The sequence below is a fragment of the Manis javanica genome, chromosome 4, assembly GCF_040802235.1.
Source record: "Manis javanica isolate MJ-LG chromosome 4, MJ_LKY, whole genome shotgun sequence".
Taxonomy (NCBI): Eukaryota; Metazoa; Chordata; class Mammalia; order Pholidota; family Manidae; genus Manis; species Manis javanica.
Genome location: NC_133159.1, coordinates 102,666,770 through 102,685,305, shown reverse-complemented (window position 1 = coordinate 102,685,305; position 18,536 = coordinate 102,666,770). Strand labels below are relative to the sequence as shown.

The following is an 18,536-nucleotide window of genomic DNA, read 5'->3' as shown; positions in this document are numbered from 1 at the left end:
GCTGATATAGCTTAAAAAATAAATATTAGCAGCTTGTAAAGGCAAACATACATTATTAGAAGTGGGCGGTACAGTCTGAAGGTAGAAATCATATAGAAAGCTGGGTTCTTTTCAAAGGGTTTTAGTATAGCAGTCCTAGTGGACACTGATTTAGAACTATTGACACAAACACCTTTTTGGAGACAAGAAACATGCCTTTCAGGAATTACCTTTTCAGCACAGAAACATAGATCATATGGGCAACAAAAAGGCACAGCCCAGACAAAGGCATGAACAAAGCCCAAGCACAACTGGATGTTGGTGTCTTTGATTTACAGAAAAGAGCATGAACAATGAGATCAAAGATGAAGCAGTCATAAAGGCTGATCCTCTTGAAAAGGTACGAGTTACTTTCCTAAAAGTGTAGATACTAGTAAGATGATCTGAGAACATCATGACTCAGAGTGAGAGACAGAAAGCGAGAAAGAGAAAGAGGAGGGAGAGAGGAGGGAAGGAAGGAAAGGAGGGAGAGAGGGAGAGAAAAGGAAGAAAGAAAGGGAAAACAAGAGCCGTCCGTAGTAGGAGAATGCTGATGATGGAGGGAAGAAATTATTCAGATGTTCCCAGACCAGCTCCAACTGGAGAGGAAGGAGTTAATTTCACTAGCCGGCTTAAGCAAAACTTGCAGGCCCCATGCTCCTCTCTAGACAGTGTGGCTTGGCAACCTCACAAACACCTGCCGACCATACAGCCATGTAAAACTAGTGCTGTCTTGAAATGAGTTCTGAAAACCTGCCTGTAATTGCTAACAGGACTCAGAAGAGTATAACCTAACAATAAAAATATTTAGATTATGTTGCCCATAAAAAAAAAGTCAAAGGCATACTCTTTCTGGCAGCAGTTCTCCTAAAATGTTGCCATATGGATTTATACATATGTAGATTTCCCCAATTAGATGGAGTGCATGCCTGTTAGTGATGGAGGCCAAGAGGGCTCCATTTGCACTAGAGCAAATTAAAGCTGAAATTGTATTCCTATGACATTTTAGAAGCCCAAGAAGATGACCATGGAAGCAGAGTTAGAGGACATAAAGAAAACCCAGCAACGTAGTCTGATGGACTGGAGTTTTACTGAACATTTTCAACCGCAAGTTCTGCTTCAGGTATTAATGGACTGTGAGTCTCTAGGAGACAGTCAGATAGGTCTGGGGAGCTGTGGTGTGTGATTTAGAACAGTTCCTTCCAGGTCTCTTTCTCAGATCTAGTTCACATCAATATTCCCATTTACTTAAGCCGTGAAATGAGTTTATTCCCAGATTGAGCTATGCGTGCCCAAGAAATCTCCAAAATAGATTAAAATATACTTTCCAAAACGGTTTTATAAAATCTTTTAAGAAAAAAAGAAATGAACTTGACTGCTCTATATTTTTTTTAAATAAAAAGTAAGGCATTATTGGAAAACAATCTCACTTTTTCCCATTTGCCTGGCATTTCTGTTTAGTTTTCACTACAGAGTTTTTATTATATGTGTTTTAAGTTGAAGAATAGTTGATATATAATATTATGTTGGTTTCAAGTACATAACATAGTGGTTTGACAGTTATCTACATTATTAAGTGCTCACCCCAACTAGTGGAACTATCTTCTGTCAACCGAGAAAGATGTTATAGAAGTATTTGACTATGTTCTCTATATGCACTTTCATCCCTGTGATTAGTTTATATTATGATTAAGATTTTTGTGCCTACTACAGAATCTTTTCTGATGCAATTAGTAGGTCAATGGAAGCTACAATATCTAACATTTATTCAGCACTTGCCATATGCTAAGCAGTAATTAATAAGTATTTATTACCTCATTTAATCTTCACAATAATCCAATGAAGTAGAAACTATTTAAAGAGTAGGACCCTGAGGCACCTTAACCAATAGTAACTTTTGCCCAAAGTCATATGGCTGCAAAGTGAGAGAAGCAGGATATTAACCCAAGAAATCTGGCCCCATAATTGCTGGCCGTAACTGCTATGCAAAACAACAAGTAATTTTGAGGCTTAAATTCCATTTGTTACTTTTTTATGCAAAAACCTGTACTGTTTCCTCTATTTTATTTTTATTTTACTTCTATTAAAGTTTTACCTACATGTTTTTTTAATCTCTTTATTTTGATATCATTAATGTACAATTATTTAAAAAACATTATGGTTACTGGACTCCCCCATTATCAAGTCCCCCCCATGTATCCCATTACAGTCACTGTCCATCAGCATAGTAAGATGCTATAGAATCACTTCTCTGTATACAGAAGAGAATTGTCTTCTCTGTATATACTGCCTTTACCATGATCCCCTGCCCCTACATTATATGTGCTAATGGTAATGCCCCATTTTCCCCCTTATCTCTCCCTTCCCACTCACCCTCCCCAGTCCCTTTCCCTTTGGTAGCTGTTAGTCCACTCTTGGGCTCTGGGAGTCTGCTGCTTTTTGTTCCTTCAGTTTTTGCTTTGTTGTTTTACTCCACAGATAAGTGAAATCATTTGATACTTGTCTTTCTCTGCCCAGCTTATTTCACTGAGCATAATACGCTCTAGCTCCATCCATGTTGCTGCAAATGGTAGGATTTGTTTTCTTCTTATGGCTGAATAATATTCCATTGTGTATATGTACCACATCTTCTTTATCCATTCATCTACTGATGGACAGTGAAGTTGCTTCCATATCTTGGCTATTGTAAATAGTACTGTGATAAACATAGGGGTGCATATGTCTTTTACAAACTGGGCTGCTGCATTCTTAGGGTAAATTCCTAGGACTGGAATTCCTGGGTCAAATGGTATTTCTATTTTTAGTTTTTTGAGGAACCTCCATACTGTTTTTCACAATGGTTGAACTAGTTTACATTCCCACCAGAAGTGTAGGAGGGTTCCTCTTTCTCCACATCCTTGCCAACATTTGTTGTTGTTTGTCTTTTGGATGTTGGCCAGCCTAACTGGTGTGAAGTGATATCTCACTGTGGTTTTAATTTGTGTTTCTCTGATGATTAGTGATGCGGAACATCTTTTCATGTGCCTGTTGGCCATCTGAATTTCTTCTTTGTAGAAGTGTCTGTTCAGCAGTTCTGCCCATTTTTGAATTGGCTTACTTACTTTTTGTTTGTTGAGGTGTGTGAGCTCTTTAGATAATTTGGATGTCAACCCCTTATCAGACATGTCATTTATGAATATATTCTCCCATATGTAGGATGTCTTTTTGTTCTACTGATGGTATCCTGTGCTGTACAGACACTTTTTAGTTTGATATAGTCCTACTTGTTCATTTTTGCTTTTGTTTCCCTTTGCCCGGGGAGATATGTTCATGAAGAAGTTGCTCATGTTTATGTCCCATAGATTTTTGTCTATTTATTTTTCTATGGTTTCATGACTGACATTCAGGTCTTTGATGCATTTTGAGTTTGCTTTTGTGTACAGGGTTAGACAATAATCCAGTTTCATTCTCTTACATGTAGCTGTCCAATTTTGCCAACACCAGCTGTTGAAGAGGCTGTCATTTCCCCATTGTATATCCAAGGCTCCTTTATTGTATATTAATTGACCATATATGCTTGAGTTTATATCTGGACTCTCTATTCTATTCCACTGGTCTATGGGTCTGTTCTTGTGCCAGTACCAAATTGTCTTGATTACTGTGACTTTGTAGTAGAGCTTGAAGTCAGGGAGATTACTTCCCCCTACTTTATTCTTCCTTTTCAGGATTGCTTTGGCTATTAGGAGTCTTTAGTCATTCCATTTGAATTTTAGAACTATTTTCTCTAGGTCATTGAAGACTGATGTAGGTATATTGATATGGAGTGCATTGAATCTGTAGATTGCTTTAGCCAGGATGGGCATTTTGACAATATTAATTCTTCCTAACCAAGAGCATGGGATGAATTTCCATTTATTAGAGCCCTCTTTAATTTCTCTTAAGAGTGTCTTGTAGTTTTCAGGATATAGGCCTTTCACTTCCTTAGTTAGGTTTATTTGTAGGTATTATATTCTTTTTGATGTAATTGTGAATGGAATTGTTTTCCTGATTTCTCCTTCTGCTAGTGCATCGTTAGTGTATAGAAATGCAACAGATTTCAGTCTATTAATTTGGTATCCTGCAACTTTGCTGAATTCAGATATTAGATCTAGTAGTTTTGAAGTGGATTCTTTAGGTTTTTTTATGTACAATATCATGTCATTTGCAAACAGGGACAGTTTAACTTCTTCCTTGCCTATCTGTATGCCTTTTATTTCTTTGTGCTGTCTGATTGCTGTGGCTAGGACCTCAAGTACTATGTTGAATAAAAGTGGAGAGAGTGGGCATCCTTGTCTTGTTCCTGATCTTAAAGGAATAGCTTTAGCTTCTCGCTGTTAAGTATAATGTTAGCTGTGGGTTTGTCATATATGGCCTTTATTATGTTGAGGTACTTGCCCTCTATACCTATTTTGTTGAGAGTTTTTATCAAGAATGGATGTTGAATTTTGTCAAATGCTTTTTCAGCATCTATAGAGATGATCTTGTGTTTTTTGTCCTTCTTTTTGTTGATGTAGTAGATGTTGTTGATGGATTTTCAAATGTTGTACAATCTTGTGTCCGTGGGATGAATCCCACTTGATCATGATGGATGATCTTTTTGATGTATTTTCGAATTCTGTTTGCTAATATTTTGTTGGGTATTTTTGCATCTATGTTCATTAGGGATATTGGTCTGTAATTTTCTTTTTTTTGGTGTCTTTGCTTGGTTTTACTATTAGAGTGATGTTGGCCTCATAGAATGAGTTTGGGAGTATCCCTCCTCTTCTACTTTTTAGGAGACTTTAAGGAGGATGGGTATGGTCTTCACTAAATGTTTGATAAAATTCAGCAGTGAAACCATCTGGTCCAGGGGTTTGGTTCTTAGGTAGTTTTTTGATTACCAATTCAATTTCATTGCTGGTAAATATTCTATTCATGTTTTCTGTATCTTCCTGGGTCAGCCCGGGAAGGTTATATTTTTCTAGAAAGTTGTCTATTTCTTCTAGGTTATCCAGTTTGTTACCATATAATTTTTCATAGTATTCTCTCATAATTCTTTGTATTTCTGTGGTATCTTCAGTGATTTTTCCTTTCTCATTTCTGATTCTGTTTATGTGTGTAGACTCTTTTTTTCTTGATAAATCTGGCTACAGTTTATCTATTTTGTTTATTTTCTCGAAGAACCAGCTCCAGCTTTCATTAATTCTTTCTAGTGTTTTATTCTTCTCAATTTTATTAATTTCTACTTTAATCTTTATTATGTCCCTCCTTCCAGACTTTGAGCCTCATTTGTTCTTCCTTTTCTAGTTTCATTAATTGTGAGTTTAGACTGTTCATTTGGGATTGTTTTTCTTTCCTGAGGTAGGCTTGTATTGCAGTATATTTCCCTCTTAGCACGGCTTTCGTTGTGTCCACAGATTTTGTGTTGTTGAATCACTGTTGTCATTTGTCCCCATATATTGCTTGATCTCTGTTTTTATTTGGTTATTCATCCATTGAGTATTTAGGAGCATGTTATTAAGCCTCCATGTGTTTGTGGGCTGTTTCGTCTTCTTTGTGTAGTTTATTTCTGGTTTCATACCTTTGTGATCTGAGAAGCTAGTTTGTACAATTTCAATCTTTGAATTTATTGAGGTTGTTTTTGTGGCCTAGTATATGATCTATTCTTGAAAATGTTCCATGTGCACTTGAGAGGAATATGTATCCTGTTGCTTTTGGATGCAGTCTTCTGGTAATGTCCATTAGGTCCATCTTTTCTAATGTGTTGTTCAGTGCCTCTGTTTCTTTACTTATTTTCTGTCTGGTCGATCTGTCCTTTGGAGTGAGTGGTGTGTTGAAGTCTCCTAAAATGAATGCATTGCATTCTATTTCTCCCTTTAATTCTGTTAGTAGTTGTTTCGCATGTGTAGGGGATCCTGTGTTTGTTGCATAGATATTTATAACAGTTATATCCTCTTGTTGGACTGCCCCCTTATCATTATGAAATGTCCTTCTTTCTCTCTTATTACTTTGTTTTGAAGTCTCTTTTGTCTGATACAAGTACTGCAGCTCCTGCTTTTTTCTCCATGTTGGTTGCATGAAATATTTTTTCCATCCCTTTACTTTCAGTCTGTGAATGTCTTTGGGTTTGAAGTGAGTCTCTTGTAGGCAGCATATAGAAGGATCTTGTTTTTTAATCCATTTATTGACTCTCTATCTTTTGATTGGTGCATTCAAACCATTTACATTTAGGGTGAATATCGATATGTATGTATATAATGCCATTTCAGGCTTTAGATTCGGTGTTACCAAACGTTCAAGGATAATTGAATTACTATCTGAGAGTCTAGTTTAACTCACTTTGTGTGCTATTACAAACACAACCTAAAGGTTCTCTTTTTTTCTCTCCTTTTTCTTCCTTCTCCATTCTTTGTATGTTATGAATCATATTCTGTACTCTTTGTCTATCCCTTGGGTGACATCCATTCAGCCTTAGGAATACTTCCATCAATAGGAGTCCCTCCAAAATGCACTGTAGAGGTGGTTTGTGAGAGGTAAATTTTCTCAACTTTTTCTTATCTGAAACTTGTTTAATCCATCCTTCCAATTTAAATGATAACCATGCTGGGTAGAGTATTCTTGGTTCAAGGCCCTTCTGCTTCATTGCATTAAATATATCTTGCCACTCCCTTCTGCACTGTAAGGTGTCTGTTGAGAAGTCTGATGATAGCCTGATGGGTTTTCCTTTGTATGTGATCTTTTTTCTATCTAGCTGCTTTTAAAAGTCTGTGTTTATCCTTGATCATTGCCATTTTTTTTTGAGAGGGCATCTCTCATACTTATTGATCAAATGGTTGTTAACAACAATAAAATTCTGTATACTGGACTCAATGCACAATCATTAATCAACCCCAAGCCTAATTCTCAACAGTCTCCAATCTTCTGAAGCATAACGAACAAGTTCTTACATGGTAAACAAATTCTTACATAGTGAATAAGTTCTTACATGGTGAACAGTGCAAGGGCAGTCATCACAGAAACTTTTGGTTTTGATCACGTGTTATGAACTATAAACAATCAGGTCAAATATGAATATTCATTTGATTTTTATACTTGATTTATATGTGAATCGCACATTTCTCCCTTATTATTATTATTATTATTATTATTATTATTATTATTATTTTTAATGAAATGTTGAAGTGGTAGGTAGATGCAAGATAAAGGTAGAAAACATAGTTTAGTGCTGTAAGAGGGCAAATGTAGATGATCAGGTGTGTGCCTATAGACTAAGTATTAATCCAAGCTAGACAAGGGCAACAAAACATCCACGGATGCAGAAGATTTCTCTCAAAACAGGGGGGGTGAGGTTCTAAGCCTCACCTCTGTTGATCCCCAATTTCTCACTTGATGGCCCCCCTGTGACTGTGCCTGTCTTAGGCTGTTCCTCCCTTGAGGAATCTTACCCATCACTGGCTAACCAGTCCTCTTCCAGGGCCATACAGGGAAATGTAAAGTTGGTCAGTGAGAGAGAAGCAATATTGTTTGAAAAGGTTAGCTTTTTACTTCTTTGCAGATTTATGCCCTGTGGCTTCTATGCCCAGCATTTGCCTTGAGGTATCTTTACCACTTGGAAGAATTATGATACTCGGTAATTTCGATACAAGGCACAAATTCTACTTAAGGGTTGTAATTAGGAAGGAAGAAGAAAAGCTATAGAAGTAGCAGACAGAAGAAAACATGGAAAGATTATTTCTTTGACATATCTTCTTATAGAGTAATATAAGCATGTATAGGTTTTAAACTACTAATTAAATTGTGTACACACATTAACATAATAGGAATACAGCTACATAACCAAAGCAGACCTACAATTACCAGCCATCTCCAGTGAAACCAAGAAAACCAGTGAGGCACCCTAGGCATTTGTGAAAACTTATCAATTATATGATGGATATTGTCTAACTAAATTTGAATAGTTTGAGAAAAATCAGACAAATTAAAACAACACATTCCTGGGAACTGTTCACATCCCATATGTTCTTTTAACAGTAGGTAGTCTATAGTCGCAAGATTTTGGAGCACTGCAACTTGCACTTCTCCTAATTCTTGGTTGAGTTCCGACAGTATAGATCCAGTCAAATTTGTTGTTTTACTGTTTACACAGGCGAGCTTAGATATCTCTTTCTTCATTCCAATGGCAAGTCCAGGAACTGGTGGGATGAATGCAGCTACAACTGCAACAGTGCTAGGATCTTTCTTGAAGTTTTTTGATGATCATCTTCTGGAATGAGTCTTCCAGAGAATGTTGATGTTGGATGTTCTTCATCATATCATATCTTAATTTGTTTTCTGCATAGCCAAATTAGGCTTTGATCCTCTGTATAAACATAAACACTTTGCCCACACATTGATATGCCCTTTACACCATTGTGAAGAACTTATTGGAGATCACCACACAGGAACTGCTATTTTTTTTTAAGAGAAAAGAATATTATCAGAAAAATGAATTTCCATAGCTGATCATCTGACACCCTTTAAATGATCAAAATTAAGGATATTTAAAGCATGCATTAATCGTTGATTTACAGTTAGTTTTATCCTATCAAGGAATAATCCCTCTTTTCTTTTTTTTTTTGTTATCATTAATCTACAATTACATGAAGAATATTATATCTGCTAGGCTCTCCCCTATACCAGCTCCCGCCCACAAACCTCTTTACAGTCACTGTCCATCAGCATAGCAAAATGTTCTATAATCACTACTTTTCTTCTCTGTGTTATACAGACCTCCCCTTTCACCCACCCCCCACATTATGCAGGCTAATCATAATACCCCCCTTTACCCCCCCTCATCCCTCCCTACCCACCATCCTCCCCACTCCCTTTCCCTTTGGTATCTATTAGTCCATTCTTGGGTTCTGTGATTCTGCTGCTGTTTTCTTCGTTCAGTTTCTCCTTTGTTCTTATACCCCACAGATGAGTGAAATCATTTGGTATTTCTCTTTCTCCACTTGGCTTATTTCACTGAGCATAATACCCTCTAGCTCCACCCAGGTTGTTGCAAATGGTAGGATTTGTTTTCTTCTTCTGGCTGAGTAATATCCATTGAGTATATGTACCACATCTTCTTTATCCATTCCTCTACTGATAGACACTTAGCTTGCTTCCAATTCTTGGCTATTGTAAATAGTGCTGCGATAAACATAGGGGTGCATCTGTCTTTTTCAAACTTGAGTGCTGCATTATTAGGGTAAATTCCTAGGAGTGGAATTCCTGGGTCAAATGGTATTTCTATTCTGAGCATTTTGAGGAACCTCCAAACTGCTTTCCACAACGGTTGAACTAATTTACATTCCCACCACCATTGTAGGAGGGTTCCCCTTTCTCCACAACCTCGCCAACATTTGTTGTTGTCTTTTGGATGGTAGCCATCCTTACTGGTGTGAGATGATATCTCATTGTGGTTTAAATTTGCATTTCTCTGATGACAAGTGATGAGGAGCATCTTTTCATGTGTCTGTTGGCCATCTGAATTTCTTCTTTAGAGAACTGTCTATTCAGCTCCTCTGCCCATTTTTTAATTGGATTATTTGCTTTTTGTTTGTTGAGGTGTGTGAGCTCTTTATATATTTTGGATGTCGACCCTTTATCAGATCTGTCATTTATGAATATATTCTCCCATACTGTAGGATACCTTTTTGTTCTGTTGATGTTGTCCTTTGCTGTACAGAAGCTTTTCAGCTTGATATAGTCTCATTTGTTCATTTTTGCTTTTGTTTCCCTTGCCCGGGGAGATATGTTCAAGAAGAGGTCACTCATGTTTATGTCTAAGAGATTTTTGCCTATGTTTTTTTCTAAGACTTTTATGGTTTCATGACTTACATTCAGGTCTTTGATCCATTTCGAATTTACTTTTCTGTATGGGGTTAAACAGTGATCCAGTTTCATTCTCTTACATGTAGCTGTCCAGTTTTGCCAGCACCATCTGTTGAAGAGACTGCATTGTATGTCCATGGCCCCTTTATCGAATATTAGTTGACCATATGTGTTTGGGTTAATGTTTGGAGTCTCTATTCTGTTCCATTGGTCTGTGGCTCTGTTCTTGTGCCAGTACCAAATTGTCTTGATTACTGTGGCTTTGTAGTAGAGCTTGAAATTGGGGAGTGAGATCACCCCCACTTTATTCTTCCTTCTCAGGATTGCTTTAGCTATTTGGGATCTTTGGTGTTTCCATATGAATTTTTGAATTATTTGTTCCAGTTTGTTGAAGAATGCTGTTGGTAGTTTGATAGGGATTGCATCGAATCTGTATATTGCTTTGGGCAGGATGGCCATTTTGACGATATTAATTCTTCCTAGCCATGTGCATGGGATGAGTTTCCATTTGTTAGTGTCCCCTTTAATTTCTCTTAAGAGTGAGTTGTAGTTTTCAGGGTATAGGTATTTCACTTCCTTGGTTAGGTTTATTCCTGGGGATTTTATTCTTTTTGATTCAATTGTGAATGGAGTTGTTTTCCTGATTTCTCTTTCTATGGGTTCATTGTTAGTATATAGGAAAGGCACATATTTCTGTGTGTTAATTTTGTATCCTGCAACTTTGCTGAATTCCGATATTAGTTCTAGTAGTTTTGCAGTGGAGTCTTTAGGGTTTTTTATGTACAATATCATGTCATCTGCAAATAGTGACAGTTTAACTTCTTCTTTACCAATCTGGATTCCTTGTATTTCTTTGTTTTGTCTGATTGCCGTGGCTAGGACCTCCAGTACTATGTTAAATAACAGTGGGGAGACTGGGCATCCCTGTCTGTTTCCCAATCTCAGAGGAAAAGCTTTCAGCTTCTCGCTGTTCAGTATGATGTTGGCTGTGGGTTTATCATATATGGCCTTTATTATGTTGAGGTACTTGCCCTCTATTCCCATTTTGCTGAGAGTTTTTATCATGAATGGATGTTGAATTTTGTCAAATGCTTTTTAAGCATCTATGGAGATGATCATGTGGTTTTTGTCTTTCTTTTTGTTGATGTGGTGGATGATGTTGATGGATTTTCTAATGTTGTACCATCCTTGCATCCCTGGGATGAATCCCACTTGATCATGGTGTATGATCCTTTTGATATATTTTTGAATTTGGTTTGCTAATATTTTATTGAGTATTTTTGCATCTAGATTCTTCAGGGATATTGGTCTTTAGTTTTCTTTTTTGGTGGGGTCTTTGCCTGGTTTTGGTATTAGGGTGATGTTGGCTTCATAGAATGAGTTTGGGAGTATTCCCTCCTCTTCTATTTTTTGGAAAACTTTAAGGAGAATGGGTATTATGTCTTCTCTGTGTGTCTGATAAAATTCTGAGGTAAATCCGTCTGTTCCAGGGGTTTTGTTCTTGGGTAGTTTTTTGATTACTGTTTCAATTTCTTTCCTCATAATTGGTTTGTTTAGCTTTTGTGTTTCTTCCTTGGTCAGTCTTGGAAGGTTGTATTTTTCTAGGAAGTTGTCCATTTCTTCTAGGTTTTCTGGCTTTTTGGCAGATAGGTTTTCATAGTAGTCTTTAATAATTCTTTGTATTTCTGTAGGGTCTGTCATGATGTTTCCTTTCTCATTTCTGATTCTGTTGATTTGTGTTGATTCTCTTTTTCTCTTAATAAGTTTGGCTAGAGGCTTATCTATTTTGTTTATTTTCTCAAAGAACCAGCTCTTGGTTTCATTGATTTTTGCTATTGTTTTATTTTTCTCAATTTTGTTTATTTGTTCTCTGATCTTCATTGTGTCCCTCCTTCTGCTGACTTTAGGCCTCATTTGTTCTTCTTTTTCCAGTTTTGATAATTGTGATGTTAGACTATTCATTTGGGATTGTTCTTCCTTCTTCAAGTGTGCCTGGATCGCTATATACTTTCCTCTTTAGACTGCTTTCCCAGCGTCCCACAAAAGTTGGGGCTTTGTGTTGTTGTTGTCATTTGTTTTCATATATTCCTTGATCTCTATTTTAATTTGTTCTTTGATCCATTGATTATTTAGGAGCATGTTGTTAAGCCTTCATGTGTTTTTGAGCCTTTTTGTTTTCTTTGTAGAATTTATTTCTAGTTTTATACCTTTGTGGTCTGAAAAGTTGGTTGGTAGAATTTCAATATTTTGGAATTTACTGAGACTCTTTTTGTGGGGTAGTATGTGGTCTATTCTGGAGAAAGTTCCATGTGCACATGAGAAGAATGTATATCCTGTTGCTTTTGGATGTAGAGTTCTATAGATGTCTATTAGGTCCACCTGTTCTACTGTGTTTTTCAGTGCCTCCGTGTCCTTACTTATTTTCTGCCCGGTGGATCTATCCTTTGGGGTGAGTCGCGTGTTGAAGTCTCCTAAAATGAATGCAATGCAGTCTATTTCCCCCTTTAGTTCTGTTAGTATTTGTTTCACATATGCTTGTGCTCCTGTGTTGAGTACATATGTATTTAGAATGGTTATATCCTCTTGTTGGACTGAGCCCTTTATCATTATGTAGTGTCCTTCTTTATCTCTTGTTGCTGTCTTTGTTATGAAGTCTATTTTGTCTGATATTAGTACTGCAACCCCTGCTTTCTTCTCTCTTTTGTTTGCCTGAAATATCTTTTTCCATCCCTTGACTTTAAGTCTGTGCATGTCTTTGCATTTGAGGTGAGTCTCTTGTAAGCAGCATATGGATGAGTCTTGCTTTTTTATCCATTCTATTACTGTGTGTCTTTTGATTGGTGCATTCAGTCCATTTACATTTAGGGTGATTATTGAAAGGTATGTACATATTGCCATTGCAGGCTTTAAGTTTGTGGTTACCAAAGTTGAAGGTTAGCTTCTTTACTATCTTACTGTCTAACTTAACTCACTTATTGAGCTATTATAAACACAGTATGATTATTCTTTTTTTCTCTCCCTTCTTATTCCTCCTCCTCCCTTCTCCATATGTTGGGTGTTTTGTTCTGTGCTCTTTTTAGGAGTGCTCCCATCTAGAGCAGTCCCTGTAAGATGCCCTGTAGAGGTGGTTTGTGGGAGGCAAATTCCCTCAACTTTTTGCTTGTCTGGGAATTGTTTAATCCCTCCTTCATATTTAAATGATAATCGTGCTGTATACAGTATCCTTGGTTCAAGGCCCTTCTGTTTCATTGCATTAAATGTATCATGCCATTCTCTTCTGGCCTGTAGGGTTTCCGTTGAGAAGTCTGATGATAGCCTGATGGGTTTTCCTTTATAGGTGACCTTTTTCTCTCTAGCTGCCTTTAAAACTCTTTCCTTGTTCTTGATCTTTGCCATTTTAATTATTATGTGTCTTGATATTGTCCTCCTTGGTCCTTTCTGTTGGGAGTTCTGTGTATTTCCATGGCCTGTTCAATTATTTCCTCCCCCAGTTTGGGGAAGTTTTCAGCAATTATTTCTTCGAAGACACTTTCTTTCCCTTTTTCTCTCTCTTCTTCTTCTGGTACCCCTATAATATGGATATTGTTCCTTTTGGATTGGTCACACAGTTCTCTTAATATTGTTTCATTCCTGGAGATCCTTTTATCTCTCTCTATGTCAGCTCTATGTGTTCCTGTTCTCTGGTTTCTATTCTATCAGTGGCCTCTTGCATCTTATCCATTCTGCTTATAAATACTTCCAGAGTTTGTTTCACTTCTGTAATCTCCTTCCTGGCATCTGTGATCTCCCTCCAGACTTCATCCCTTAGCTCTTGCATATTTCTTTGCATCTCCATGAGCATGTTTATGATTTTTATTTTGAATTCTTTTTCAGGAAGACTGGTTAGGTCTGTCTCCTTCTCTGGTGTTTCTGTGATCTTGGTTTTCCTGTAATTTTGCCTTTTCATGGTGATAGAAATAGTTTGCAGAGCTGGGATGAGCGACAGCTGGAAGAACTGCCCTTCTTGTTGGTTTGTGGCCTTCCTCTCCTGGGAGAACAGCAACCTCTAGTGGCTTGTGCTGGGCAGCTGCACACAGACAGGGCTTCTGATTCCTGCCCTGCTGCTATGGAGTTTATCTCCACTGTTGCCATGGGTGTGGCCTGCCTCAGGCTGCTACTCCAAAATGGTGGAGCCACATTGGAGGGGGAGTGGCTGGGAGGCTATTTATCTGCATGATGAGCCTCCGTGCTCCCTGCTGCCCAGGGGGTTAGAGTGCCTAGAGAGCCCCAGATTCCCTGCCTCTGGACTAAGTGTCCTGGGATGCTTCTGTCCGGTTTGGGAGTCCCTGTCCCTTTAAGACTTCCAAAAAGCACTCACCAAAAAAAAAAAAAAAGAAAAAATATTAAATAAATAATTTTTTAAAAAAAGCCTCTCACTTTTCTTTGTCCTAAGGCACCGGCCTCAGGGACCTGCTCACCAGTCTTGCTGCCCTGTTTCCCTAGTGTCCAGCACCTCACGTATGCACTGTGTCTGTGCTTTGGTCCGGATGGCTGGGGCTGGGTGTTCAGCAGTCCTGGTCTCCCTCTCCCTCCCGGCTCCAACTCCTCTCCTCCAGCTGAGACCTGGGGGGAGGGGCCTCAGGTCCCGCCGGGCTGGGGCTTGTATCTTACCCCCTTCACAAGGCGCTGGGTTCTTGCAGGTGTGGATGTGGTCTGGATGTTGTCCTGTGTCCTCTGGTCTCTATTCTAGGAAGAGTTGTCTTTTTTATATTTTCATAAATATATGTTGTTTTGGGAGGAGATTTCCACTGCTCTACTCATGCCGTCATCTTGGCTACAACCTCTGATCATTGCCATTTTAATTACTATATGTCTTCATGTTGCCTTCCTTGGGTCCCTGTGTTATAAGATCTGTGCACCTCCATGGCTTGAGAGACTGTCTCCTTTCCCAGATTGGGGAAGTTTTCAGCAATTACCTCTTCAATGACACTTTCTATCCCTTTTTCTCACTCTTCTTCTTCTAGTACCCCTATAAAACAAATATTGTTCTGTTTGGATTCATCACACAGTTCTCTCAATATTCTTTCATTCTTAGAGATTCTTTTTGCTCTTTTTGCCTCAGCTTCTTTGTATTCCTCTTCTCTAATTTCTATTCCATTTATCGTCTCTTCTACATCTAATCTGCTTTTAAATCCTTTCATTGTATGTTTTATTTCAGGTATGGAATTTCTTAATGATTGAATCTCCAACTTAAATTCGTTCCTGAGTTCTTGAATATTTTTATGTACCTCCATAAGCATGTTTATAATTTTTATTTTGAACTCTCTTTTGGCAGATTGGTGAGTTCAGTTTCATTTGTCCCTTTTTCTGGGGTTTGTGAGATTTTGGTCTGAACCATGTTCTTTTGACATTTCATAATTCTGTGTGGTGCCCACTAGTGTCCAGAAGCTCCAGTCTCTGGAGGTGCTCAGCCCCTAGAGGAGGTTGGGGGTTGTAGGGGACCTGGGGGGAGGAAAGATCTGTTTCCTGATTCCCATCTGCGGTGCCTGTCTCCAGTGTCAGAGCCAGTGGGCCAGGCACACAGGTGTAAGCCTCTGTGCTTTGTGTATCTAGCTGTTGTAGGCAGGGCCTCCCTCTGGCTGGCCTGATGCCAGCACAGTGACTGCAGGTTTGTGAACTGGTATTAGCAGGCTAGGAGGGAAGGCACAGCAAGCTGCATGTCACAGTGGGGGGGGCCTCAGAGCTGAGTAGGGCAGCCAGGGGGCAGCGGTGCCTGAAGCTCCTCAAAGTCCCAACCAGCTGGGCAGAGCACACCCAGACAACCTTGTCCAGCTCTCCCCTCCCCCACACACAGCAAGCTCCATTCAAATCCCTCTCCTTCAGCAGCGCTCTGCTGCTAGGAAGCCTCTCAGACTGCCTGCCTTTACCTTGTCCCATAGCGGCCTGCTGTGGATCCCCTCCTCCACAAATGGCTGGAATCTGTGTCTCAAGCACTCCACCCATCTGAGCTCCCCAACGTCCAAAGCACCACACAGTGTAGGTTTCTGCTCCCAAAGCAGATCTCCAGGGCTGGTGTTCAGCAGTCCCAGGCCTCCACCCCCTCCTGGCTCCGTTTCTCTTCCTCCCACCGGTGAGCTGGGGTGGGGGAAGGGCTTGGGTCCCGCCTGATTAAGGCTTCCCTACATTACCCTGTTTCGTGAGGTCTGCTCTGTTCATGATGTCTGTATGCAGTCTGGTTCAGCCTTCTTTCTTGTTGTTGTTTTAGCGTTAGTTGTATCAATTAACTACATTTTCATTCTAAATGTATTTTGGGAGGAATTTTCCATCTCACCACTCATGCTGCCATCTTGAATCACTCTCCTTATCTACATATTTTTAAATCTATAAAAATTCTTATGAAAAATAGCAGCTCATTCCACCCTCAAGCATAAATTTCCAGAGGTAAAAATCTTCAAGACCTTTTCCTTTTCACTTTTTTATTCAACTCAGTTATCTCTAAATAACAAGGACATTCTGTTTAGTTTTAGTTTTAGCTTTGGTCATCATTATCAATTGACTTAAGAAAAGGGCTCTGCCCATCCCAGTCCATCACACACACACACACACACACACACACACACACACGTGCAGGCAAACACTCACTCCTACACTCACACTAATGCTTTTCCTTTCCAGTCTCTGACATGTTAACTATATCATAATTTTTGGTCAGATCAATATTCAATGTTTACTTTATTTCAACTATATAAATTAGATTCACAGCCAAATTGTGTAGTATTCCATAATTGTATTTTCTTTTTTTGACACTATTTTTGTTTTCCCTGGTGTTAATTTTCCCATTTATTCCCATTCCTTCAGTTAACTATGCATTTGTTATTATTCATCCTCAAACTCTACCAAAGACTAAATTTCCCCTCAATACATTCAGACAATTGGAGTATCCTATCGGTTTTATCATCTGAGTGATATCTCTCCCATGTGCTCTCAACTCCTGCTTGCTGTCTAGGCCTATCACACAGCTGTGGTCTTGGGATCTTGCTTTACTATCCTCCTGGGCCACATCCTTGCCTCTCTTCCTAGTTTGATGCCTGGTTTCCTGAGTCCCATGTCTTTTTTCTTGGTTTACTCTCTTTCTGTAGGGAACCATCTCTTCCAGTTGTTTCCTGATTTAAGAAATCTGGCAGGTAAATAGTTGAGGCACTAGATGTTTGAAAACATCTTAATTCTATTCTTACATTTGACTGGCACTTAGTCTTTTTATAAAATGCTAAGTTAAAAAGCATTTTTCCGAAGGGGGAGCCAAGATGGTGGTGTGAGTAGGACAGTGGGAATCTCCTCCCAAAAACATATATATTTTTGAAAATACAACAAATACAACTAATCCTAAAAGAGAGACCAGAAGACACAGGACAACAGCCAGACTACATCCACACCTACAAGAACCCAGTGCCTGGTGAAAGGGGTAAGATACAAGCTGCAGCCCGGTGGAACCTGAGGCCCCTCACCCCAGCTCCCGGCAGGAGGAGAAGAGTCAGAGCGGGGAGGGAGAGGGAACCCAGGACTGCTAAACACCCAGCCCTAGTCATCCGCACCAGAGCGCAGACACACAGTACATGTGTAGGGTGCTCGAAACTAGGGAAGCAGGATAGTAAGACCTGTGAGCAGGTCCCAAAGCCGGCACCCCTGGGACAAAGGAAAGCGAGTGCTTTTTGAAAGTCTTAAAGGGACAGGTTCCCTACAGCTAGACGGAAGCATCCCAGGTCACAGTCCAGCAGCTGGAAATTCCAGGGAACTCCAGGCACACTAAACCCCTGGCAACAGCTCTGAGACCCCCTCACAGAGGTAAACAGCCAAACAGCCCCCTGTCCATTACCCCTCCGGGGCCCCGCCATAGCAGAGCAGCAGCCGGAGGCTGGCCACGCCCACAGCAAGGGAGCTTCCTCAATACCGGCCAGGCAAGATATAGAGACCCAAACTACACGCAATTGCCCAACACAAGCCACTAGGGGGTCGCAGTTGTCCCAGTAAAGAAAGGCCAGGAGCCAAGTGGAAAGAGTCTTGACTCGCCCAGATGACAAAGTCAATAGCACTCCACTGTACCTATCAACATGAAAAGGCAAAAAAATTTGATCCAGATAAGACTAACCCAGACAGCTTCAACATCTTCTATATCTTCCCCTGAGAAGGAACCTGGGGAGATAGATTTAACCAATCTTCCTGAAAAAGAATTCAAAACAAAAGTCATAACCATGCTGGTGGACTTGCAGAGAAATATGCAAGAACTAAGGAGGGAGAATACAGAAATAAAACAATCTCAGGAAGGACTTCAAAACAGAATGGATGAGATGCAAGAGACGATTAATGGACTAGAAAACAGAGAACAGGAACGCAGAGAAGCTGATGCAGAGAGAGGTAAAAGGATCTCCAGGAATGAAATAATTTTAAGAGAACTGTGTGACCAATTGAAATGGAACAATATCCGCATTATAAGGGTACCAGAAGAAGAAGAGAGAGAAAAAGGGATAGAAAGTGTCTTTGAAGAAATAATTGCTGAAAAATTCCCCAAACAGGTGGAGAAAATGGCCTCTCAGACCACAGAGGTACACAGAACTCCCATGATAAGGGATCCAAGGAGGGCAACACCAAGACACGTAATAATTAAAATGGCAAAGATCAAAGACAAG

At 39.4% G+C, this 18,536-nt stretch overlaps 1 protein-coding gene across 9 annotated transcripts in view; it reads left to right on the top strand.

The window, feature by feature from the left end:
- Positions 1 to 18,536, top strand: part of SPAG17 (sperm associated antigen 17) — a 294,146-nt gene that overhangs the window by 142,894 nt on the left and 132,716 nt on the right. For all 9 annotated transcript variants that reach the window (XM_073234479.1, XM_073234481.1, XM_073234478.1 and 6 more), the window contains exons 16-17: positions 318 to 379; positions 1,028 to 1,141. In XM_073234479.1, the coding sequence (XP_073090580.1) occupies positions 318 to 379; positions 1,028 to 1,141 (176 nt within the window). The remainder of the gene's footprint in view (positions 1 to 317; positions 380 to 1,027; positions 1,142 to 18,536) is intronic.